The sequence below is a fragment of the Schistocerca serialis genome, chromosome 5 (assembly GCF_023864345.2).
Source record: "Schistocerca serialis cubense isolate TAMUIC-IGC-003099 chromosome 5, iqSchSeri2.2, whole genome shotgun sequence".
In the NCBI taxonomy this organism is placed as follows: domain Eukaryota; kingdom Metazoa; phylum Arthropoda; class Insecta; order Orthoptera; family Acrididae; genus Schistocerca; species Schistocerca serialis.
The window spans coordinates 45,340,717-45,368,349 of NC_064642.1; the positions used below are offsets into that span (position 1 = coordinate 45,340,717).

A 27,633-nucleotide genomic window follows, 5' to 3' on the forward strand; every position below is an offset into this window, starting at 1 on the left:
GAACCCGGAGCTAATATTTACATCATTCTCAAATTTTACAGACAATGTTCGTGTGTGGTAGTCATTGCCACTTGTTAAACAGAAGTGCAATTTTATACTTATGATAGAGTTGGCAAAACTACATCTGGTAAGTATTGTCTCATAAGAAACGTGGACCGTAATTATTTATTTCATATGTTAGTGGGTTAGTGGTGAAATGCCTTGCCTGTTGGAATGCTCTGTGTCATAGTGTGGCCATGACTTTCAACCATATTTCAAAGTGCAAAGTAAAAAGGGTAACTAAGCTAAAACAAGCAGAAGGTTTAAGTATAAGATTAGAGATATGGAGATGCTGAGTTAAACACACCTGGCTGTCAAGAGAACCACGTGTCAAACCTTCGAGTGCTGTAGCAAAATATTCTCAAAGGATTTCTCACAAAACCCAAATAAATTCCAGTCATATACAAAGGCTGTTGGTAATACCAAAGGTAGCGTCCAGATTGTCACACATAAGACAAGAACTAAATTGAGAGTTGCAAAACAAAAGCAGAAATTCTGTACATTTTTTTCAAATGTACCTTTACAAAGGAAAATGCAGGAGTATTATCCTGATTTAATACTCACACAACTACAGAGATGAGTAATATAGATATTAGTGTCCAGTGATGTCAAGAAACAGCTGAAATCACTGAAACTGGACAAATCTCCAAGGTATGATGAAATCTCTGTCAGATTCTATATCGAATTTACATCTGACTTAGCCCCTTTTTCAGTAATAATCTGCTGTAGATCCCTTGAACACAATACCATGCCTCATGTTTGGAAGAAAGCACAGGTTGACCCCATCTGCAAGAAGTTCAGCAGAAGTGATCCACAAAACTAATGTCAAATATCCTCCACATCCGTTTGTTGTAGAATCTTAGAAAATTCTCTTAGTTCAAAGGCAATAAGTTATCTCAAACAGAATGAACTCCCTCCATGCAAACCAGTATGGATTCCAAAAACATCAGTTATGTAAAACCCATACCGCCATTTCATCACATGTTATCTCAAACAGAATGAACCCCCTCCATGCAAACTAGTATGAATTCCAAAAACATGTGTTGTGGTCTTCAGTCCTGAGACTGGTTTGATGCTGCTCTCCATGCTACCCTATCCTGTGCAAGCTTCTTCATCTCCCAGTACTTACTGCATCCTACATCCTTCTGAATCTGCGTAGTGTATTCATCTCTTGGTCTCCCTCTACGATTTTTACCCTCCGTGCTGCCCTCCAATACTAAATTGGTGATCCCTTGATGCCTCAGAACATCTCCTACTAATCGATCCCTTCTTCTAGTCAAGTTGTGCCACAAGCTCCTCTTCTCCCCAATTCTATTCAATACCTCCTCATTAGTTATTTGATCAACCCATCTAATCTTCAGCAGTCTTCTGTAGCACCACATTTCGAAAGCTTCTATTCTCTTCTTGTCTAAGCTGTTTATCGTCCATGTTTCACTTCCATACATGGCTACACTCCATACAAATACTTTCAGAAACGACTTCCTGACAGTTAAATCAATACTCGATGTTAACAAATTTCTCTTCTTAAGAAACGCTTTCCTTGCCATTGTCAGTCTACATTTTATATCCTCTCTACTTCGACCATCATCAGTTATTTTGCTCCCCAAATAGCAAAACTCCTTTACTACTTTAAGAGTCTCATTTCCTAATCTAATTCCCTCAGCATCACCCGACTTAATTCGACTACATTCCATTATCCTCGTTTTGCTTTTGTTGATGTTCATCTTATATCCTCCTTTCAAGGCGCTATCCATTCCGTTCAACTGCTCTTCCAAGTCCTTTGCTGTCTCTGATAGAATTACAATGTCATCGGCGAACCTCAAAGTTTTTATTTCTTCTCCATGGATTTTAATACCTACTCCGAATTTTTCTTTTGTTTCCTTTATTGCTTGCTCAATATACAGATTGAATAACATCGGGGAGAGGCTACAACCCTGTCTGACTCCCTTCCCAACCACTGCTTCTCTTTCATACCCCTCGACTCTTATGACTGCCATCTGCTTTCTGTACAAATTGTAAATAGCCTTTCGCTCTCTGTATTTTATCCCTGCCATCTTCAGAATTTGAAAGAGAGTATTCCAATCAACATTGTCAAAAGCATTCTCTAAGTCTACAAATGCTAGAAATGTAGGTTTGCCTTTCCTTAATCTTTCTTCTAAGATAAGTTGTAGGGTCAGTATTGCCTCACGTGTTCCAACATTTCTACAGAATCCAAACTGATCTTCCCCGAGGTCGGCTTCTATCAGTTTTTCCATTCGTCTGTAAATAATTCGCATTAGTATTCATCTACATCTACATCTACATCTACATTGATACTCCGCAAGCCACCCAACGGTGTGTGGCGGAGGGCACTTTACGTGCCACTGTCATTACCTCCCTTTCCTGTTCCAGTCGCGTATGGTTCGCGGGAAGAACGACTGTCTGAAAGCCTCCGTGCGCGCTCTAATCTCTCTAATTTTACATTCGTGATCTCCTCGGGAAGTATAAGTAGGGGGAAGCAATATATTCGATACCTCATCCAGAAACGCACCCTCTCGAAACCTGGCGAGCAAGCTACACCGCGATGCAGAGCGCCTCTCTTGCAGAGTCTGCCACTTGAGTTTATTAAACATCTCCGTAACGCTATCACGGTTACCAAATAACCCAGTGACGAAACGCGCCGCTCTTCTTTGGATCTTCTCTATCTCCTCCGTCAACCCGACCTGGTACGGATCCCACACTGATGAGCAATACTCAAGTATAGGTCGAACGAGTGTTTTGTAAGCCACCTCCTTTGTTGATGGACTACATTTTCTAAGCACTCTCCCAATGAATCTCAACCTGGTACCCGCCTTACCAACAATTAGTTTTATATGATCATTCCACTTCAAATCGTTCCGTACGCATACTCCCAGATATTTTACAGAAGTAACTGCTACCAGTGTTTGTTCCGCTATCATATAATCATACAATAAAGGATCCTTCTTTCTATGTATTCGCAATACATTACATTTGTCTATGTTAAGGGTCAGTTGCCACTCCCTGCACCAAGTGCCTATCCGCTGCAGATCTTCCTGTATTTCGCTACAATTTTCTAATGCAGCAACTTCTCTGTATACTACAGCATCATCCGCGAAAAGCCGCATGGAACTTCCGACACTATCTACTAAGTCATTTATATATATTGTGAAAAGCAATGGTCCCATAACACTCCCCTGTGGCACGCCAGAGGTTACTTTAACGTCTGTAGACGTCTCTCCATTGATAACAACATGCTGTGTTCTGTTTGCTAAAAACTCTTCAATCCAGCCACACAGCTGGTCTGATATTCCGTAGGCTCTTACTTTGTTTATCAGGCGACAGTGCGGAACTGTATCGAACGCCTTCCGGAAGTCAAGAAAAATAGCATCTACCTGGGAGCCTGTATCTAATATTTTCTGGGTCTCATGAACAAATAAGGCGAGTTGGGTCTCACACGATCGCTGTTTCCGGAATCCATGTTGATTCCTACATAGTAGATTCTGGGTTTCCAGAAATGACATGATACGCGAGCAAAAAACATGTTCTAAAATTCTACAAGAGATCGACGTAAGAGATATAGGTCTATAGTTTTGCGCATCTGCTCGACGACCCTTCTTGAAGACTGGGACTATCTGTGCTCTTTTCCAATCATTTGGAACCCTCCGTTCCTCTAGAGACTTGCGGTACACGGCTGTTAGAAGGGGGGCAAGTTCTTTCGCGTACTCTGTGTAGAATCGAATTGGTATCCCGTCAGGTCCAGTGGACTTTCCTCTATTGAGTGATTCCAGTTGCTTTTCTATTCCTTGGACACTTATTTCGATGTCAGCCATTTTTCCGTTTGTGCGAGGATTTAGAGAAGGAACTGCAGTGCGGTCTTCCTCTGTGAAACAGCTTTGGAAAAAGGTGTTTAGTATTTCAGCTTTACGCGAGTCATCCTCTGTTTCAATGCCATCATCATCCCGTAGTGTCTGGATATGCTGTTTCGAGCCACTTACTGATTTAACGTAAGACCAGAACTTCCTAGGATTTTCTGTCAAGTCGGTACATAGAATTTTACTTTCGAATTCAATGAACGCTTCATGCATAGCCCTCCTTACACTAACTTTGACATCGTTTAGCTTCTGTTTGTCTGAGAGGTTTTGGCTGCGTTTAAACTTGGAGTGGAGCTCTCTTTGCTTTCGCAGTAGTTTCCTAACTTTGTTGTTGTACCACGGTGGGTTTTTCCCGTCCCTCACAGTTTTACTCGGCACGTACCTGTCTAAAACGCATTTTGCAGCTGTGACTTATTAAACTGATAGTTCGGTAATTTTCACATCTGTCAAACCTGCTTTCTTTGGGATTGGAATTATTATATTCTTCTTGAAGTGTGAGGGTATTTCGGCTGTCTCATACATCTTGCTCACCAGATGGCAGAGTTTTGTCAGGACTGGCTCTCCCAAGGTTGTCAGTAGTTCTAATGGAATGTTGTCTACTCCGGGGGCCTTGTTTCGACTCAGGTCTTTCAGTGCTCTGTCAAACTCTTCACGCAATATCATATCTCCCATTTCACCTTCATCTACATCCTCTTCCATTTCCATAATATTGTCCTCAAGTACATCGCCCTTGTATAGGCCCTCTATATACTCCTTCCACCTTTCTGCTTTCCCTTCTATGCTTAGAACTGGGTTTCCATCAAAGCTCTTGATATTAATGCAAGTGGTTCTCCTTTCTCCAAAGGTCTCTTTAATTTTCCTGTAGGCAGTGTCTATCTTACCCCTAGTGAGATAAGCCTCTACATCCTTACAGGTGCAAATTATCATGAGAATTTTTACTTAAACGTTTCCTACAACCCTCTGTGTATCACTCCCAAAGGGATGATGAATACAAGATCAGATTAATGATAGCGGCACAGAGGAATTTAAACAGTTATTCTTCCTGTATCCCGAATCTGAATAACTGGGAGAAATCAGCCTAAATGGTACAATGGTAAGTACCCTCTGTCATGCAGAGTATGGATGTAGGTGTACAAGGTGATTATAATTGAACTTTCACTACTTGAGAGTGATTCTAGGGCAGTGAAACTTGAGACACTTCTAAGGACATGCAGAAGAGAGCTAATGAATACACCATTGAAAGGAACACACTTTAATTTAATGTGGGAGGGTAACATTTGTTAATTGTGTACCATGCCTACATTCCAGGTTACAAACATTGTTCAATGGGATGACTATCTGCATCCACAACAGCTGGGACAGCATTAGAGACACCATTTCACAATTGTTTGCAGCAATTTCACAATGGTGGGCCATGGAATGTTCAGCTGTCACAACACAGCTTGTGCACTGCTTGAAGACTGCACATTGTGTCCAGCATTTCCAGCCATGGCGGCAGCTTGTGGCACAATTCGGAGTTGACCTCTCCTGGAGGAATACCCAAATCACCATTTAATTCAAACTTCTGAATCATGTTCTTCAGCCGGCCGGTGTGGCCGTGCGGTTAAAGGCGCTTCAGTCTGGAACCGCGTGACCGCTATGGTCGCAGGTTCGAATCCTGCCTCGGGCATGGATGTGTGTGATGTCCTTAGGTTAGTTAGGTTTAAGTAGTTCTAAGTTCTAGGGGACTGATGACCACTGAAGTTAAGTCCCATAGTCCTCAGAGCCATTTGAACCACCATGTTCTTCAACCCTGGTGTGGAAAGAAGACCTTTGTGCATTCCGTTAACATGTTGCTACTTGTGAATAACTGCAGCACTGTTGCTGTTGTTTGATAAAACAGCTTTACAGGTGAAGCCCTGCTCACCTTGTCCAGACCTATGTTGACTGCAATTGTAATGCACACAGATGTTTGTTTTTCAACCCTGTGTCACCATACCAGTCCTTGCACATAATGACAAGCCATGACACTAAAACTATTACAGGGTGTATACGACCTGGGGAAAACCCTGGGAAACCAGGCTGAGATGGAAGGTTGGTCTGATAAGGAATTGTTGTGTGTTGCAAAATTGAGACTAACAGTTGGAGCTAAAACTTACATACCGTATACAGAAGCTCTTAAGGGAACCACAGCTTTGAAGAATTTAAAGGGTTAATTCAGAGATACATGAAATAAAATAGTGCCAGATACTATAGGGAACAATTAGCAGTAGTAACTAAGAGAAACGTGGAAACTGTGGAACAATTTGCGGATAGGGTAAGGAAAATTAATGGATGTACCTATGAATTAAGATAGGACGCTGTAGGCAATGAAGTTATTTTACAGAAAATGAGCACATGGTCCTTGATGTTTTTTAAGAGAGGTGCATGTGGAAACATCAAGATGTTTACAGACAGGGGTCTGACAGATTTGTGCACATTAGTGCAGTTAGCTATAGAGTGTGAGGAGATTGATTTGTCAACTGGAATACAGGGTAAACGGACAGTGTTTGCAGCTAGTATAAAATGTTTCAGATGTGGACAAATGAGGCATGTAAGGAGGCAGTGTCACCAGCTTCGGGTGGTGTGAATAAAGTGAGAGGAAATAATAGTTTTAGAAGCAGAGGACCGGGGAAGAATAAGGTGTTAAGTGCCAGTGGGAACCCCTGGTCTACCTACGGTCATTCCCCATATGCAGAGGTGTATTGTGCAATAAGGGGAATAATAGGAACAGAGGCTTGCAGGATATTATTTGACAGAGGCGTACATGTGTTGGTCACCAGTAGTGATCCGATGAAATGTAAGCAATGGGACCAACCACGGTGCAGATAGTGTAGAGTGTCAGATAAAAATGTTACACCATTAGGATTGGTGGACATAGACTTTTACCTGGACCCAGTTCAATTTAAACAATGTGTAGAGATTGTGCTACACGAGTGAGGACTGTGACATAATTTTAGGATTACATTTCTTAAATCAGCCTTGTGCTGTAATTGATCTTCGGCAATTTATGGTGGAACTTGATGGAAAAATGTTTCAGTTAGGTGAAGCCATTGCCAGTTAGTGATGTCACGAGGAATGTCTATTGCAAAGGATGAACAGATTAAACTGAGAATGATCACACTAAGATTTGACTCACACGATTGTGTACCTAAGGGTACTGACAAATCCCTTTGGGTCTGTGTTGAGTCTAGCTTACCGGTAGTAATTTTGTTTGTGGTGGAACCATTAGAAGAGAATGAAGTATTAGGTCAGGTGGGTTGATTAATTAAAAGAGGTATGCACACAAGAAATAAAGGGTGAAACAAAGGTACATGTTTCTGTGGATAATTTTAGCACAGAGGACATATGATTAACAAAGGGTTTGTTAATCACTAACATGGATATCCTTAAGGAAAAATAATGGGACACAACGGATGTCAGCCTTGGACAATTGCCGGACGACATTGAAACTACTTTATGAGAAAAAGTGAAGCACCTAGGGAGAAGCAGTAGGGGATGGATGGAAAAATGACATTTAGAATTTAAGGATTTAATTTTTCCAGAAGTATATTACACAGCACCGCATACCAATGGGGAAATGAATCGCCAGTCTACCACAACCATACAGAATAGGTACTTGCAGCAGATTTTGGAAGAATTTTTCAATCAACAGCTGAAAGATGGAATAATTGAAGAAAGTAATAATGCATGGGGGGGGGGGAGGGGGGGAGGAATAGTTACTGTGCCAAAAAAAAGGATAAAAATCAACAGATGGATAAAGAAAATACAGGTTTTGTTGTGATTACAGGCATCTAAATGTGAAAACCACTATGAACACCCACCCTTCGCCAAATATCACAGAAACCTCAGATCGTTTAGGGCGATGCAAACATTTTTCAGCAATGTATTTGAAGAGTGGTTGTCACCAGATAGAGTTTGGACTTAAGGATCTACACAAAACAGCATTTTAAGCACTCTGGGGGCACTACCAATTCAGAAGAATGCCATTTGGATTAAAAAATGAGCCTGCAACATTTCAGAGATTGTTGAACAGGGTACTCAGAGGTTTAAAACTACAGCAATACTGTATCTTGATGACGTAATCATGTATGGGAATGATGTGGAATGAATATGCAATGATGAAGGGAAGTATTCCTAAGGTTAAAAGCAGCTAAGTTATCATTCAGTACAGAAAATTGTAATTTTATGATGGAAGAGGTAGCATACCTAGGTCATATCATAAGTAAAGATGGGGTTAAGAAAGCCCCAAGGTTAATTAGAGCTGTACGTGAATTTTCTGTACCAGAATCTGTAAATGAGTTGCAATTGTTCTTAGTAGTTGTTAACTATTGCTACTGTTTTGTGAAAGGATTTACAGGTATTGCCAGATGGTTGACACAATTGTAAAAAAGGATACTAAATTTGTGTGGTCAGAAAAGAGCCAGAATCCTTTTCAGGAGCTAAAATCAGCTTTAACATAGAGTCTGATATTGGTATTTCTGGATTTTAATAGAGAATTTGTTTCATTATGTGATGCATCAAATCATGCATGTTATCTGTACAGTAGAAAGCTTAGCATAATAATAGATCATGTAGTATTAAAATTGATGTTGGAGTTAAAGAATCCTTCTAGTCTGTTGACTAAGTGAATTTGATTTCGAAGTCACACATAATCCTGGGAAGAAAATGACAATTTTGTATGTAGGGTAGTTGATACCTTTTCAAGGGAGTCTGGAAGCTATTCCAGGGATAAAAGATGTGGACTAGAAAGGGAAAGCAAGGAGAAAGGTTTTGGAAGATAAACAAGAGGTTGTGAATGAAAGAGTAACAAGGAACCAGTATGAATTAAGGCCTAAGAGGTAATCATTTAATATTTTCTTTTAGATTAGGTATAGCTTTAGTATAATTAGCATAAGGAGCTGCAGAACAGCGGGGAATTGAAGGGGGAAGAAAGTAATAGGTATTGTTGAAGAGAAAGCAAGGTGATGCTGTTTGTAGTGAGACTAATCTTCTTAGGGGTGAAAGCATTATGAAACCAGCACCTGGAAGGGGGAGTGCTATTTGCCAAGCAGGAAATCATAATGATCACCAGTCATTGCTGGGCAATACAGGTGATACTCAATGCACTTGAGATGCATAACGAGGTGAGAAGATGGGAAGAAGCATTCGAAAAATTCCATCAGGAAATGGAAAGGCATGGGATACTCAAAAGAAGTGCCAGGGTATGTGAAAGAGTACATGGAGCATACGAGAACTTGAAGGAGTGAAATTACCCCGGTACTGGGGGTTATTGCACATACGCGAAGAAAGAGGGGTTGGATTGCTGCAGGAAGTTGGCTTATGAAAACAATATTTAGCCTTGCTGATGAGGAATACATTTGAAGGGTGAATGACACCATAGAAGAGGTTAAGCAGTGGGCAAAAGGGAACAAAGTTATGAGTTATTGGTACAATATGCAGCTTGCAAGTTTAGAGAAGGACGTATGAATAACCCACAACTATTACAACAACTGACTGGAGAAGTAATTTGGTATGCCAGAGCTACAGAATGGGCAGTTAATCAGAACATCGTGGAACTAAGAACCAAAATAGGAGTCTTAGATAGGGAGGTAGTAACAACAAAATGGTTGCAGTCCGTGGAAGATAGTGTTTGGGAAGCAAAGGGAGAGGTAACAGAACTACAGAAGGCTATGCAGCAGGCTGTAAGAGGTCAGCTGGGGGTAAACTTGTTGCCAGTGCTGTATTTAAAGGGTCTAAGGAAAGTGCAGAAGGAATGACCACCAGTGTGGTGGTTGGTATTAGAGCCAGTGCACAAAAACTTACCTTTTAATTTCAAGATAGCCATAGTGTTGGTGAGAACTGATGAAGCGAAAGTTTACATTTCTGTTTCTGTACCAGCAGCAGGAAAACAAGGATGTTAAAAGTGCCACATAGTTCATGCATATCCTGTGAAGTGCAGGATACTGAAGAAATTTGTATGGGTAAGAACAACAACTATTATTAACTGCAAAAGTTAAGGGAAGATATATAGAAATGGAGGAAGCAAAGTTACAAAAATGCCACCAAGTGGAAATCACAGTCTGTCCAAATACAGTAAAAAAAGGGGGTGAGGTTCCTGCACAATGAAATTGCTAATGGGGCAAAAGGAGGTAAGAGAATGCAATAAAGAAGTGATCAAGCTGGAGGCATATTGGTTGTACTCTACCTTTGACAAGATGGTGGTAGTGGCTAGGTGTCCCAAGCAGGGGAAGCTCACATCAGCAAAGAGGCTAGAATTAAATGGGAGTGGTTTGTTATTAAATGGAACAGTGTGTGAGGTAATGGGGTCTACTTTTCATCAGTCCACCAGGGATAACTCACCTGAATATTTTGAAGCCTCATTTGTATTGACCAGAGGAGCCAATAGAAGTACTACGTGCCACAGATCTCACCAGCTTAAATCAAACTCTAGGCCCAGAATTAATGTAGTCTATAAATATGTTTCTGAACCAGGAGGATGGGCACATCTCCCTGGAAGCCTTATTGCAGCATGTAAATTTATATCAGGAAAATCAGTACCGAATGAGACAACATTGACTATTGTCATACCAACTACCACATTGACATTTGTTCTGCTGAGCATAGTCCTTGTTTTGGTATGTAGATGATGAAACAGAAGACTGAGTCCAAACCCTGCCATCATTTAGATTCCAGTGGATTGGATATGTCGACCATAAAAGCAGCAGAAGGATGATGAACACAGAAGGGGGTAGTGTTAAAGATAATTGATTCATTTTAACTTGTAAGTTTGGAACAGAGAATTAGAAATCATTGCACAACAAGCCTCGCAGTGAAGTAAGTTACATTGTGTCTGAGTTGAGGAGCAGGGCAAAGGGCTATGAATGAATGTGTAAGACTAAGGATAGGGTTAAGGAAACCAATTGTTAGAATAATTCCTGAGAGGTGAAACAGGGCCAGAAGGACCAGTCACTAGGAATCTAGTTTGGTTGATTAAAGTGCCGGGTCTCAGTAAAAAGGAGGGCAATATAGCATATCGACCATGTTCGGTCAGAAAGTACACGGAAACAGAAGTGAGTTGCAACAGAACCAGCCACAGGCAGTCAAGAGTGTTATGTGTTGTGAAAACACAGCTGACAGCCAACCCGAATCAGAGCCAGCTGGGTGCAGTGTGACAACAGTTGATGCTACAATATGCTAGCAGAAAGATGGAAGCCTTTTCTCACTTCCCACCACGAAAGTGTTTAGAGTATGTGTCTTAAGCCCTAAACAAACATAGCCTGGAGCATATAAGAAATCAGCCATTCATGTGCTAAAATATTCTTGTCCCAGTATCACAGCTTAGACCATGAGCATATGACACCTGGAGTGACATCCCGGAATGCAGTACGGGGTCCAGTGTTAGACCACGGGGCACAGCAGTCTGCCCTGAGACAAGAGTGGCTGCCTCCAGACCAGAGAGCTGCTCACTCACTGGAGGGATGTCACAGTCACCTCCATGGTACCGCCAGCTGTGTTGCCACACTGTCATCATGGTCATAGCTGGAGACTTATCTGACAGTGGCATTCAAGTGATGTCCTGCTCTTTGCACTGTCAACAATGCTGGATGTCTGTTGTTTCACTTTAGGGGCAACTGGACACTCTCACCAAGCTGTTACTGATGCACTACAGCTGAGGGCTAGAATAAAGAAATTGATTAAACAAATCTACTGTTGTCGTCTCATTTCGCTCTCCACAGGCGACAAGCAGAGGGTCAGTTGTCCGTTAGCAAGAACGGTTGTCCATTAGTGCTCTAATAAATGTTATGCTTGTAAGCAATAAAAAAGACAATATACGATTTGATTACTTTAGACCTGAACAATCAGTGCAATAAGCCACTACCACTGGGTATCCACACAGATCAACTTAGCTCAGGGGGAGGATAGGTGCCGTGCTGAGATGAATTGGATGAATGATATGGAAGACAGATAATTCTCTCTCTCTCTCTCTCTCTCTCTCTCTCTCTCTCTCTCTCTCTCTCCGCTGTTTTTTCTTGAAGTTCGGGGCTTTATTGTGAAAACTTACAAAAAAGTTATGATTCATAATATTGCCCATAACTGGCCACTACATTATCGCATCTTTCAGATAGCATACAAATCCCGTGGTGGAAGAACTGGGCATCTTTTGTGGGTATCCATGAATCGATTCAATTTTGCACCTGTTCGTATGATCAGAAGTGCTGGTCAGCCAGATTGTATGCCACTGATCGAAAAAGGTGGTAGTCAGAGAGAGCAACGTATGGAGAATATGGCAGGAGGGATAGGACTTCTCATTTCAACATTTCCATGTATATTTTGATGGGTTTTGCGACATGACGTCAGGCATTGACATGCTGCAAAATTACCTTTAATGTCTATCACTGTATTGTGGTCGTTTGTGTTTGAGTGCTGGGCTCAAATGCATCAATTGCTTTCGATAATGATGTCCTGTGACTGTCTTAGTCTGTTTCAGTAGCTACAAAACGTTCTGTCTTCCCCCACTATGCCGGTCTTCAACATCAAAATCACCATTATTAAGGCAGTGAAAACATTCTCTGCACATTTTTCCACTAATAGTTCGCTCACCATTGGTCTTACCCAGCATTTTAAGAGCCATGGCCACAGATTTCATGTTAAAGCAGAAAATTAAAACTTCCCGCAAATGGCGAGAAATGGGTACGTAAGTTGACGTACTTAAACGAGAATAACCTTATGATGCAATCACAAATCAACTAATATTTTTATGGCATTATCTTTGCAGATGCCTAAGCTTATTGTATTACACCTATGACCAACCGCCTGAACCCCACTTGCTGCTACTGCCGTCTATTGCAAAACGGCGGAAACAAAGTTGTAGACCTAATAAATCACTTAAACACATGCTTTTAAAGTTCAAAGGGGGTACATTCTGAGAATAATCAAGAAACATTCTACTATATTCCATATTCAGCTCAAGTAATAACAGATACAGCAAATAGAAAAATGTGGGTCCGGCCAGAGGCATACTGACAATTTTACTTGTGGTGCACCACTGCTAACTGAATAAGGAAGGTGTAAAATGATATTTGTATGCACTGTACAGAAGTTTATAGTGTATTGGTGAAGATGTACACAACCACTCCAAATCTACCACATTTCAATCATTTTCTTCCTGCGGTGGTGTCTATCTGATCTGAAATATTCTTGATTAATACTTTTTATTGTGTGATGCAGATTCTGGAAACTGTGTATCATTTCAAAACCTTACAATTGAATGAATAAGAGTCACACACACCTCTAAAGGGAGATCTACATATAAATCTACATCTGTACTTTGCAAGCCACCTTATAGAATACGACAGAGGGTACTTTGTATACCACTATCACTTCCCCTTTCCTGTTCCAGTCATGATTGGTTTACAGGAAGAATAATTGATAATAAGTTTGCTCAAATCTCTCTGATTTTACTTTCCTGGTCTTCCTGCAAGGTGTATGAAGTACATTGAAAAAATGCCAGAACATTCGGTATTTCGTGCCAGTAGTGTGTTGGAGCGAAATGTAGTTGTTGTCCTTACAAATACCTGTGTTTAATGTGTAACTGCTGGAAGTTTCATTGTTATATGTCTGTTAGTTATTGTTCAGTGCTGTACTGAGCAGAATGAATTTCTTGATGGTCGAGTTAAAGAAGCAACACATCTGCATTAAATTTTGCATAAAACTCAAGAAAACCTTTACAGAGATACACCAAATGATGTAGGAAGCCTATGGTGATGAGTGTTTAAGCCATACTTTGTGACACGAATGGTTTGCATGATTTAAAAATGGCCAAATGGAAGTTAAAGATGACCCTCGTTCAGGATGCCCTTCAACATCTACCGACAGTGCTCATGTCAGGAGTGTCAACAAAATTGTGTATGCTAATTTAAGACTGACTGTCCAAGAGATTGAAGAAGAATGTAACATTTTAGTTGGATCATGTCGTGAAATCATGACGCAGCATCTTGGAATGCACTTGTTGCCACCAAGTTTGTCCCACAGCTCATGAGTCAAGAACAGCAAGACCTTTGCCTCACAATCAGGGAAGAGCTTTTGGATTGCACAAATGAGAATGAGATGTTCCTCAAGAGAATCATAACTGGTGATGAGATTTGTGTCCATGATTATGATGTTGAGTCCAAGGGATCTTCACAATGGGTCAGGAAAGGCCCTTCAAGACCAAAAAAGCTTGTCAAGTGAGGTCAAATGTCAAAGCCATGCTGACAGTTTTCTTTGAATTTGAAGGATTAGGTCATCATGAATTTGTGCCACAGGGACAAACTGTTAATGGTACTATGGGGACATGTTGCAATACCTGCAAGAAAATGTGAGAAGGAAGGGGTCTGAAATGTGAGAAAAAATTTATGGCTCTTGGCTCATCATAATGCCTCTGCACATTCATCCCTATTGGTGTGCCACTTTGCACAAAATCCAAAGCACTGTGCTGCCTCAACCTCCATACTCTCCAGACTGGCCCCTGTGGACTTTTTGTTTTTTTGTTTGTGAAGTTGAAAACCCTGTTGCAAGGACAAAGATTTGTGACGATAGACAAAAGGAGAGCATTTCAAAGGAGATGATACCCAGTCGGTATAAAGTAAGTGTAGAAAAATTTTGTGGACAAAGTTACTGAACTTTTTGAACAGATCTTGTAAGCAATACATTTGTTTCTGTTGAGGGATTACTTGCCCATCCCTGTACTAAACGCCATTCCTCTGCAGGATTTCCTGTATTTTGCTACAATTTTCTAGTGTTTTGACTTCTTTGTATACATCATTCACAAAAAAGCCTTAAGGGACTTTTGGTGTTATTGGCTAGGTCATTTATGTGAAAATAATGGTCCTATAAACACTTTCTTGGTGAACACCCCAAGCTACTTTTTTGTCTGAAGATTTCTCTCCACTGGGAATGACATGCTGTGTTCTGTTTGGTAGAAACTCTTCAGTCCAGTCCCACAGCTAGTCTGATATTCTGTACACTAGTATTTTGTTTATTAGCCTGCTGTATGGAACTGTATCAGATGTCATCTGGAAGTCAAGCACAATGGTATCAGCATCATCACTTGTATCTACTGCTTTCTGGATCTTGTAGATGAACAGAGTGAGCTGGGTTTCATATAATCATTGTTTTCAGAGCCTATGTATAGATTTCATGCATCTTTAACACATATTTGCCAATAGTCATGTGCAAAAGTCGCTTTGCCACATCTTACCTTACATCCTCATGATGAAGGTTAGTCTGTTTTATAAGCCTGCAAACAGATGCTTGCTTGTTGTGAAATGTTGACAGAGCTGTAATTAAGAAAAATCTGTTGTTACAAAGTTTCTTATGAAGATTGTGGCAGATTTTGTGTCAAGCAAGTTTGAGGTACAAGTAATTTTGCTGTAAATGTTATTACATACCTTTTAACAGGTTATCCTCTTTTGTGTGCACAAATCTTACTGTAGTGGCTGACAGTGTTGCAGTTGTTAAGGATTTTGTCACCTTCAGGAGTGTTTCGTCAGCATCAATACAGAATGCTTCACAAGCAAGCTATAAAATTCACTTTTTATAATGTCACAGAAAGTACACCACATCTCTAATAGTGCTATTAAGACAATTTCATTAAACAAGAATGAAAAGCAGAGATATTTCAAAATTATAAGACTTTGAAAATGTAATCACTTACAGTAAAAATGTTGGCTGCCCATTTCCTGAAAGTCTGCTCTTGACCACACAGTTCATCTGCCTTACATACATCAGCTATCCTCTCTCCTCCAAGTTCTCCAAGTATGTTGTCTACATGTTTTCCAAATGCACAGAAATTGGGATAGGCACGTGAACCAAGAGCAAAGACAGCAAATCTGTAATGGAGTGAGTGATTTGTAACAGTAAATATACCTTTCTAGGATCAGTATACCTGCAGCCCCTCGTAAATCATAAGACTTTAAACATGTAAATTGTGATATATAGTGATTAGACTTTAAAACTATAAATTGCGATGTATTTGACAGTACACTCTAGTTCTAAATATTCTGAGACTTCACCCATAAATAATGTAAGTTTCGTACTGGTTTCTGTTGACATTGATGTTTTGCAACATTTATAGCAATACCAGAAAAAAATCCTACAACAGTGAAGGAGTTGGAATATTAAAGAGCATTCATTATCATGCCAAATGTCGCACTCAGAATTACTTTGGTCATTCCAGTTGCACAAAAGAAATAATGAAATAGTGTCAGCTGTAAATCAGCAACAATATCTGATGGACATCAGACAATTTTCATATCATTTTCTTTCTACAGTTGTAGAAAAAGCAACAGTGTTTCTTTTCTCTGATGTGTATTCCCACTGAGAGTTACTTCTCCAAGGAAACCACAGGAAACTGAATAATATGATGGAAGCAAAGTGATGTTAAAGTGAAAAGCCTGCATCAGGCTGAGCCACCTGATTTTTTTAATGTCAAATCTGGATGAAAATTTGTGTCTCCGTCCAGTGCTCACTGAAAGGAGTAGTAGTTATGGGACAAAAGCTGTCACAACATTCACATGAAAAGAAAATTTCAAAACTTTGCACATCATCTTGTAAAAATGTTTTTTCTCAGTTAAGTTGTTAACATCTATTGTTTTACATTACAGTAAGTAGAGGAATTTGGTATGTGGGTTTAACTGATTAGGAATGAAAGGAATTTTAAAATTAATTGAAGACTTCAGAGCATCTCCAAAAGCCTGTATCAGGGACAGTCAACATAACAAAACGGTTAACCCATCACGCACAGTGAACCTTACACTGTCACTAAGGGAGCTAAGACTGAGGGGATGCCACCTCTGAGCTAATGCTTCATATATGAGAACGAGAACTCTGCCATCTCTTTCTTTTTGCATTATAAATGGGATTTGCTTACCAGACTCCTAGTTTGATAACAGGTCAGACCATCTGTGGTGTTCCCATCAAAGCTGCAAAATTTTCCATGACATAATTCTTACTTTAGAAGAACCGAGAAAATTTTGAATTGCAGCACTATGGTGAAGACAGCTAATAACTACATAGGCATACATTCAGTAGCCATATCTTTTTTATATCAATTTCATTAACATATCTGTGCTTTAAAGCCTGATGGCCTTAGGCCATTCAGTACAACAATGGAACAAGTTAACTACAGGCAAGGGGAGGAACTTGGGAAAGAGTCAAAATATTTTGTGTTCAGGGGTGTTCTGTGAGTAAGCACACCCTTTTCTTGATAAATTTTAAACCTTGTGCCTACTTTTATAAGGAAGAAAAGATGGAATATTCATGAACACATTACCACTTATGTTGACTACCATGAAGATTAGGCCTCCATGAAAAGAATGCTTAACAGTTGGTAATTTCCTTGTTGTATTCTTAATTGACAGTTTTGGTAGTGATAGAGGATACAGTGAACAGAACTTCACTGTACATACGTCAACTGCTTCCTTGGATTTCATGTACATCCTGACTGTTTTTTGACACCAGTCGGATGCAAGTCATTAAGATGTGTGATATCAAAGTCTAAATTAACCAGTACATAAAAATTCCAATTCAGTGGACACTGCAGTATTATTTTGTAGTAGCTCAGTGAACTGTGAACCTGTATTGATGGTTATGATTATTTGTCAGTATATTACAGTTTTCCATTTCACAGCTCATAGTGACAGTTGTAGTACAGAAGTGGTTTTATACTTTCTTGAATCCCTTACTGCTAAAACATGAATGGGAGATCAGAGAAAAATATTCTGTACATATTGAGACACCTATACATAGAATCTTAGTGCAATTGGTGAAGCAGGCGGCTGTGCCCAATTTAAAAAACTGCCCAATTTAAGAAACTGTCTGTATAATTTACATTAAACAGCAGGAAACCTAAACCTATATGGCTGAATGGATACTACAAATCCAATTCATAACTATCACACTACCAAATGTTTGGAGAGAAACCTTGTTGAGTCAGTTATGTGTATTTGTCTGCGATGAAATCTGTATCTTCATTGTTGCATGTCGGCCTTCAAAAGATAATAGGAGAAGAAGGTGGATCACAGTTCACTATTTTTCTGGAGAGTGATAATTTATTTGTGAATCAGATACTGATTGTTATATCATCCCAGCTAAGTAGTTGAGTGTATTTTACCTCACGCTGCTGAGAGGTCCAGCAGCACTGCTTTCCGAGAGGACACCACTGTCGTCAGAGGATCCTCTCGGGGAGTCGATGCCCGTGGTGGATGTCTTGCCCTCGTCCAGCATGTCCATGTCAGTGCAGTCATTCACCCCAATGAGTGACCTTGAGATCGCCATTCTGCAGTTTGATAATACTTATTAGCGTTTAACCTGCTTATCATGAATACACAATTGTAGCAGAGATGCTGCAGGACTATGAGACCTTTTACTATCACTCTGTTTGTAGTGTGCAAACAGCGCCCTCAAGTTCCCCATTTACTCCTTTATGTGTACACAAAAGCAGTGGAATAAACAGTGTAGGTATATTGGCACCCAAGGCAAGGAATTTAGTGTGTCACCCCCTCCCCCAGTTCCACATCATAACATCAAATATGCGTATGATCTATGGAACTTGTAACTTACTGGATAACTGACTGTCTGACGTAAGAACACCCCTATATAAAAAATTTTAAAATCTAAATTTTAATTACTTTGTTTTTTGGATAGTTACCTCAATTAAAAAAAAAAAATAATTCATCAGAAGTGACAATTTGTGAGATTTAATTATAGATTAGTTTATTTAGGTGTACTTTTCATTCCAGTTGATCCATAGTAGGAGATCGTCCAGGATGTAAAACATGTCCGAAGAACAAGAATACACAATAAATATTTACAATGAATAACAAATAAAAGAGCACTAATGTTCCTTCCATAGATCCCAAGTGGAATGATAACATGGATGTGGAATGAATTAAAAAAATTAAACTTATTTTTGTTTATGAAGTAATAAACACTGAATAGAAGAATAATTTTACAACACTTATTTTCAGTGACTGCATTGCTGCATTGTATTTGTACAGAAGTGAGATTGTACTAATATTTGTATTATTTTATATTATTCGTAAAACACACACGTAAACATATGCACCCACCAGTTGTTTCTACAAAGAATTTGTCATTAGAGCAGGAGGAGTTGGCCACTAATAAAACTTTTAGGCTCCTCTTAAACTTAGTGGTTAAACTTTCTATGGCTGATGGCAAGTTACTGAAAATGTTTGTTACTCACCTTTTTGGACCAAAGTAAGTGAAGATGGTTTTTATTTCTAGTATTGATTCCATGAACTGAGTTGTTGGTTTGAGAAAGGGCTATATTTTTAATGGCAAACTTCATTAAGGAATAAATATATTGGCAAGCAATACTTAATGTCCCTAGTTCCCTAAACAAGCCTCTGCATGATGATCTTGAGTTCACACCACAAACAATTCTTATTGCACATTTTTAAATCTGGAAAACTTCAGCTTGGCTAGATGAGTTACCTCAGAAAATAATCCCGTATGACATTATGGAATGAAAGTAAGCATAGTATGTCAGCTTTTCAATTTTTATATACCCTGTGTCTGACAACATTCACACTGCAAATAGGGATTTGTTTAGACACTTAAGTAGTTCTGTGATGTGCTTGTCCCTGTTGAATTTATTGTCAGGCTGTAATCCCAAGAATTTAACACTGTCTTCTACTTCTATCTGTCTGTCATTATTTAGGAATATACAGGTGGGAAACCTCTTACAAGTTCTGACTTGCAGGTAGTATGTTTTTTCAAAGTGTAGTGACAGAGAGTGGGGTAGGAACCCCTGAAAATTTCATTAACTGATCTTTCTAAGACTAGTGTTTGTATCGTCTGCTGTAAGTTTACCCCGGTAGCCGAGTGGTAAGTGCGACAGAATGTCAATCCTAAGGGCCCAGGTTCGATTCCCAGCTGGGTTGGAGATTTTCTCCACTCAGGGACTGGGTGTCGTATTGTCCTAATCATCATAATTTCATCCCCATCAACGAGTGCAAGTCGCCAAAGTGGTGTCAAATCGAAAGACTTGCACCCGGCGAACAGTCTACCCGGCGGGAGGTCCTAGTCACACAACATTTACATTTATTTATCTGCAATAAAACAAATTTGGCATCTGATAATGTTACTGATGAAAGGCCATTGATAAACGCAAGAGAAAGCAAGGGTGGTAAGCTGTGACTTTGTGGGACACCACGTGTAATTAGTTCCCAGTTGGATGATGCCTGATAGCTTAAGACATGTCTCTTCCCTAATGACACCTTTTGTTTCCTGCCAGAGAAATAGGAATTGAATCATTTTACTACATTTCCTGTTACACCATGTTATTCTAATTTACACAAGAGTATGTAAATGAAGATCAGAACAATAAAAAATTAAGAGACTCTTAACGTCAGGTGAAATCAAGAAACAGTAATGTAAATCATAGATGACTTACGGATGCTGTGTGAAAATACAGTGCTCTGCATCACTGGAAAAAAATTTGGGTGCAAAGTCCAAGGTTTAAATTTTACCAGGAGTGCACTACAGATCTTCAGGTTTCATTTAGAGGCTGTATTTTTGGATGTAATGGGGTGTGAAGCATTTTGAAGTTTGGAAAAAGGACCTCCTTCAACTTCATTTTAACCTGTTAATTTGTTGGCAAAAGGCAGATACTCTTACCACTCATCCACTGGCATTAATAATAATGCTAATCATGAGATTACTAAATTGTTTGCAGAAAATTAGGACTATTTTGTAAGTACTCAGATATTTAAAATAAATTAAAATCTCTGGAATGAAAAAGAAGAAAAAGTATTTTTGATGTTTGTATAACTCTTATGTAGACAATGTGGATATGGATTTTTTTACGTTTTGTGGGATACACTCTTATTATCAGCAAGGTGAACTGCACTTGACTAGTGCTTTTGTAGCCGCAGATGAAGCACATTTTTTCAAAGTTTCATCGCCTTAGGCTGCTGCCTGGCTTTACTATGCAGCAGGACTAGCCCTGAGGAGAAGAGGTATCCTGTATAGTATTCTGCGTGTAGGAGGAAGGTGAAAATAGATGCGTGTTGTCTGCCTCACAAATACATGTAAATGTAGGATTAGTACAGAAGTCTAGAATATTTCCAGAATTAAAAATCAGGCTTATAGAGTGGAGTTCAATTTTTTTATTGCAATTTGCCATCAACCATAAGCACAGACATTGCTCAGTGTTAAGAGAATTGACATTCTCTTGAATTCTGTTCACAGAAGTTGATAGGTAAATAAGCTAATATGATAAATGTGTTATAGGAGGTTGAGAAAACGTTCATGTGTAAAGAAAGCATGGCAGTTTTTAATTTGTAAGAATTATGTAAGTAAACAAATACAGTTACAATTAATAACAGCAAAAATAGTGACATTTACTAATGGCACAAGTATTCTGATCAAAGGGTCCAACTCCACAATGCAAGATACATCACAGACAATCAGTAACCAAGTACACAAATGATTCATAGCAAAAAGTAACCCAATTTTTAAAAATTAAAAACATGTAAAAGAAGGTCAAATTTATTTCTTTTACATATATCAGAACCTCAGTGATTTTTCTTCTTTATTCCCATTAAAATTTCTTGTCCTGTGCAGCTCCTTTGCATCTCAGTATCACTGTATATTCTGTCGTATGTGTGTGTGTGTGTGTGTGTGTGTGTGTGTGTGTGTGTGTGTGTGTGTGTGGGCGCGCGTAAGGATTGGGTGTGTAATAATTTACGTATGATTGTGCCATGCGAGGTTAGTTTTTGAGCCATGCATTAAGAGCAAAATAGCTTGACCTGAAGAAGAAAAGTGAGATCATTCACATAATCAGAAATTGGACTGGTTGGAAGTTTTAAGTATGCATAGTATTAAAATCACACAATGATTGGACTGTTGATGGCTTGAATAAACTGCTGAAGAAACATCCAATAATAATGCATACAGCAAGTTGGTTGCAGAGTGGACGTAGTGTGACTCGGCCAATGCTGAACAAATAAACGTCAAGTCAGTTTAAGAAAGAAACAATAATGCATATATGAAATGCCACACATAGAAAGATATGTAGGACAGGCTAGTGTCCATTTTCGAACAAAAATATGGTACCAGTGTTTACATCTTACTGCAGCAGTGGTATAGTTTGCAGAAGAAACCAACTAATAATGTAAGGACACATATTGCCAGAATTGAGGGTCTTACACATCACTTACAGATTCTAGGTGAGCAAATACCTGTGCAGATAATCGTTACAAAAACTGTCATGACTCTACCAGGAGCATACAACTATTTTGTCAGTGTGTGGGAATCTGTGCCGGCAAATGAATGATCACTTAGCAGTCTGATGTCCGGACTTGCTGTAGAGAAAGGAGAATGAACACAAGTGATAAACGTGAAATTTTAGCATATGCAGCAAGTAACAGCTAAATAAAAACTGTGGTAAAAACCTTAGCATTTTGCAAAGTCAGGTACTTGTCACTATTTTCATAATGTGGGTCACTGGATTCATGACTGCAAAAAGCAAAGATCTGTAACTGAAAATCAGTCTTATACCAATGGAGAAGCTCTCCAGAGACAGCTGGAGAAGCATAGTAAATGGATTCAGGAGCAGCTGATCACACCTTGAATCAATATTCTTGGTCCATAACCTATGAATAATTTCCAGAGGCACATCCTTTTCATATTACTGGTGAAAAATACATTTCTGATATTGGACATGGAGACATTAATACTCTAGCCAAAAGTGGAAAGTAATGGAAAGAAAAGCATATCAGCAAGATTTTGTGTGTTTCAGAGTTAACTGACTGACTGTTGTGCTAGGGTGCAACTGTCACTAAAAGCATGGTACATCAGTCTGACAATAAAATGTGTAAATTTTGAAAGGGTGAAAGTGTTTTTGCAGTAGGAGAGAAACATGACAAACAGTTAAAATTAAATTTGAGGTTATGTCAAATCATGAGTATAGAGCAAATGTTGCTGCTAGTGAAACTCTCATTTAGTGGCACAAGAGAATTCCGCATCAGTATGTCATGCAAGCTAAACAACTGTTGTCAGTTGCCAAGATAAATTTTCAAGATCAGTAAGTTGAAGACTGTGTTATAGGTAAGATATGTAAACTGTCATTTCCATCCAGTGATACCAAATAAAAAGAAATAGATGAGCTTTGTGCATTCAGATACGGGGGGGGGGGGGGGGGGGGGTCATGAAGATAACCTTCAGAGTGTTCCTGCACTGAAAAATTCTGGAGAATTCTGTGAAGAGAGAGACAGATATGTACATTCTGATGATGTCAGTGAATAGGGAGCAGTAGCAGCTGAAGCAGTTCAATGTAATAGCAAGTATCAGTTAAGAGGAGGCAGATCATTAAGATTGCCAGCAAGATGTGAGAATCCATGTATCCATTTTAGACACTGTTAATCCATGAACATACAAGAAAGCAATTAATTAAGTTGGCTGAGGTAGAAAAATGGAAAAATGCAATGAATTACTTCATTGACAGTTATCAAAACCTGGGCATTACTGGATCCAACAGCACTTCAACAGGTCAATGATAACCACTTGTTGTTCAAAATCAAGTATTCTACTACTGATGATGCTCCACATTTCAAGGCAGGACTTGTGGCTAGAGGTTTCAAGCAAGTTGCAGCCATAGATTATCTTGGCTTGTAGGTCAGTGACTAGATTTGACTCAGTTCAGATAGTCATACCCATTGCAACTTTCAGGAAGATGTGTCATGAATAATTTGACATCTGAAGTGCTTTTCTTTTTGGAAAAACGTTGTTGTTGTTGTTGTTGTGGTCTTCAGTCCTGAGACTGCTTTGATGCAGCTCTCCATGCTACTCTATCCTGTGCAAGCTTCTTCATCTCCCAGTACCTACTGCAGCCTACATCCTTCTGAATCTGCTTAGTGTATTCATCTCTTGGTCTCCCTCTACGATTTTTACCCTCCACGCTGCCCTCCAATACTAAATTGGTGATCCCTTGATGCCTCAGAACATGTCCTACCAACCGATCCCTTCTTCTGGTCAAGTTGTGCCACAAACTTCTCTTCTCCCCAATTCTATTCAATACTTCCTCATTAGTTATGTGATCTACCCATCTAATCTTCAGCATTCTTCTGTAGCACCACATTTCGAAAGCTTCTATTCTCTTCTTGTCCAAACTATTTATCGTCCATGTTTCACTTCCATACATGGCTACACTCCATACAAATACTTTCAGAAATGACTTCCTGACACTTAAATCTATACTCGATTTTAACAAATTTCTCTTCTTCAGAAACGCTTTCCTTCCCATTGCCAGTCTACATTTTATATCCTCTCTACTTCGACCATCATCAGTTATTTTGCTCCCCAAATAGCAAAACTCCTTTACTACTTTAAGAGTCTCATTTCCTAATCTAATTCTCTCAGCATCACCCGACTTAATTCAACTACATTCCATTATCCTCGTTTTGCTTTTGTTGATGTTCATCTTATATCCTCCTTTCAAGGCGCTATCCATTCCATTCAACTGCTCTTCCAAGTCCTTTGCTGTCTCTGACAGAATTACAATGTCATCGGCAAACCTCAAAGTTTTTATTTCTTCTCCATGGATTTTAATACCTACTCCGAATTTTTCTTTTGTTTCCTTTACTGCTTGCTCAATATACAGATTGAATAACATCGGGGAGAGGCTACAACCCTGTCTTACTCCCTTCCTAACAACTGCTTCTCTTTCATGTCCCTCGACTCTTATAACTGCCATCTGCTTTCTGTACAAATTGTAAATAGCCTTTTACTCCCTGTATTTTACCCCTGCCACCTTTAGAATTTGAAAGAGAGTATTCCAGTCAACATTGTCAAAAGCTTTCTCTAAGTCTACAAATGCTAGATACGTAGGTTTGCCTTCCCTTAATCTTTCTTCTAAGATAAGTCGTAAGGTCAGTATTGCCTCACGTGTTCCAGTATTTCTACGGAATCCAAACTGATCTTCTCCGAGATCGGCTTCTACTAGTTTTTCCATTCGTCTGTAAAGAATTCGTGTTAGTATTTTGCAGCTGTGGCTTATTAAACTGATTGTTCGGTAATTTTCACATCTGTCAACACCCGCTTTCTTTGGGATTGGAATTATTATATTCTTGAAGTCTGAGGGTATTTCACCCGTTTCATACATCTTGCTCACCAAATGGTAGATTATTGTCAGGACTGGCTCTCCCAAGGCCGTCAGTAGTTCCAATGGAATGTTGTCTACTCCTGGGGCCTTGTTTCGACTCAGGTCTTTCAGTGCTCTGTCAAACTCTTCACGCAGTATGGTATCTCCCATTTCATCTTCATCTACATCCTCTTCCATTTCCATAATATTGTCCTCAAGTATATCGCCCTTGTATAGACCCTCTATATACTCCTTCCACCTTTCTGCTTTCCTTTCTTTGCTTAGAACTGGGTTTCCATCTGAGCTCTTGATGTTCATACAAGTGGTTCTCTTATCTCCAAAGGTCTCTCTAATTTTCCTGTAGGCAGTATCTATCTTACCCCTAGTGAGATAAGCCTCTACATTCTTACATTTGTCCTCTAGCCATCCCTGCTTAGCCATTTTCACTTCCTGTCGATCTCATTTTTGAGACGTTTGTATTCCATTTTCCCTGCTTTATTTACTGCATTTTTATATTTTCTCCTTTCATCAATTAAATTCAATATTTCTTCTGTTACCCAAGGATTTCTACTAGCCCTCGTCTTTTTACCTACTTGATCGTCTGCTGCCTTCACTACTTCATCCCTCAAAGCTACCCATTCTTCTTATACTGTATTTCTTTCCCCCATTCCTGACAATTGTTCCCTTATGCTCTCCCTGAATCTCTGTACAACCTCTGGTTCTTTCAGTTTATCCAGGTCCCATCTCCGTAAGTTCCCACCTTTTTGCAGTTTCTTCAATTTTAATCTACAGTTCATAACCAATAGATTGTGGTCAGAGTCCACATCTGCCCCTGGAAATGTCTTACAATTTAAAACCTGGTTCCTAAATCTCTGTCTTACCATTATATAATCTATCTGATACCTTTTAGTATCTCCGGGGTTCTTCCATGTATACAACCTTCTTTCATGATTCTTAAACCAAGTGTTAGCTATGATTAAGTTGTGCTCTGTGCAAAATTCTACCAGGCGGCTTCCTCTTTCATTTCTTAACCCCAATCCATATTCACCTACTACGTTTCCTTCTCTCCCTTTTCCTACTACTGAATTCCAGTCACCCATGACTAATAAATTTTCGCCTCCCTTCACTACCTGAATAATTTCTTTTATCTCATCATACATTTCATCAATTTCTTCATCATCTGCAGAGCTAGTTGGCATATAAACTTGTACTACTGTAATAGGCATGGGCTTCATGTCTATCTTGGCAACAATAATGCGTTCACTATGCTGTTTGTAGTAGCTTACCCGCATTCTATTTTCCTATTCATTTTTAAACCTACTCCTGCATTACCCCTATTTGATTTTGTGTTTATAATCCTGTAGTCACCTGACCAGAAGTGTTGTTCCTCCTGCCACCGAACTTCACTAATTCCCACTATATCTTACTTTAACCTATCCATTTCCCTTTTTAAATTTTCAAACCTACCTGCCCGATTAAGTGATCTGACATTCCACGCTCCGATCTGTAGAACGCCAGTTTTCTTTCTGCTGATAACGACATCCTCTTGAGTAGTCCCCGCCCGGAGATCCGAATGGGGGACTATTTTACCTCCGGAATATTTTACCCAAGAGGATGCCATCATCATTTAATCATACAGTAAAGCTGCATGCCCTCGAGAAAAATTACGGCCGTAGTTTCCCCTTGCTTTCAGCCGTTCGTAGTACCAGCACAGCAAGGCCGTTTTGGAAAAATGCTAGCAACAAAATGAAAACTGCACTATAGACTGTGTAAATGTACAAAGCACAGATACTAAAGTGAGATACTGCACCTCTAGAATTCTAACACCAAATTCTGGACTATCAACAAACCAACTCCCAGTCCAATTCAAACCATAGCTGCACTCATGTAACAAACTGAAGAGAGTTGCAAGAATCATTAGTATTTTCATCTTTATCCACAATAAAAGTGAAACAGAGAGATGGAGATGCCAAGCACATAAATCTGTTAACAACCAGTAACTACCATGTTTCCAGTAAAAAAGTATACCTTATGCTTGATTTTGTAAAGTAGACTGCAATGATTTGATTTTTCATTTAGTCCTGTAGCTTACATAATATACAAATAATATAGTACAAGTCAAGTGAAAGAATACAGTATTATCTGTACCTTTTAGATACGCATGATTTAGTGTTACCATAACCTATGTTCTTCAACATGCAATAAGAACTGACAGATGGCAAGTGGCAGCACTGACAGTGGAGGGGTATATAATGCATGTCGGGGAATGCGGAAAATAGTGCAGTCATTTCTGTAAAGCAGAAATGGAGCAATTTGTCTGATGCCTAATAGGGCATGATAATTGGCTGTCAGGCCAAGGGCGGTAACATTTCAGAAATGGATGAGTTCATAAACTGTTCATGTACCACCTTGGTTAAAGTATACCATGTATGGTAAAGTGGTACAATCAAAACACAGCACCATGGCAACTTTGGTGCATGATGGACCATAGATGAAAGGATTGAATGATGGCTGCAGGGATGTGTGTAGACGAAGAGATGTGCAACTGTTGAGCACATGTCAACCAAGGGGCTATCA

General features: G+C 39.4%; 1 protein-coding gene across 1 annotated transcript in view; it reads right to left on the reverse strand.

Annotated features, from left to right (window-relative positions):
• Window positions 1-27,633, reverse strand: part of LOC126481736 (nitric oxide synthase, salivary gland-like) — a gene marked incomplete at its 5' end in the record, with an annotated part of 158,570 nt that overhangs the window by 89,430 nt on the left and 41,507 nt on the right. Inside the window, 4 exons of the mRNA XM_050105690.1 lie at window positions 15,151-15,229; window positions 15,341-15,470; window positions 15,607-15,781; window positions 18,064-18,228. Coding sequence (XP_049961647.1) covers window positions 15,151-15,229; window positions 15,341-15,470; window positions 15,607-15,781; window positions 18,064-18,228 — 549 coding nt within the window. The remainder of the gene's footprint in view (window positions 1-15,150; window positions 15,230-15,340; window positions 15,471-15,606; window positions 15,782-18,063; window positions 18,229-27,633) is intronic.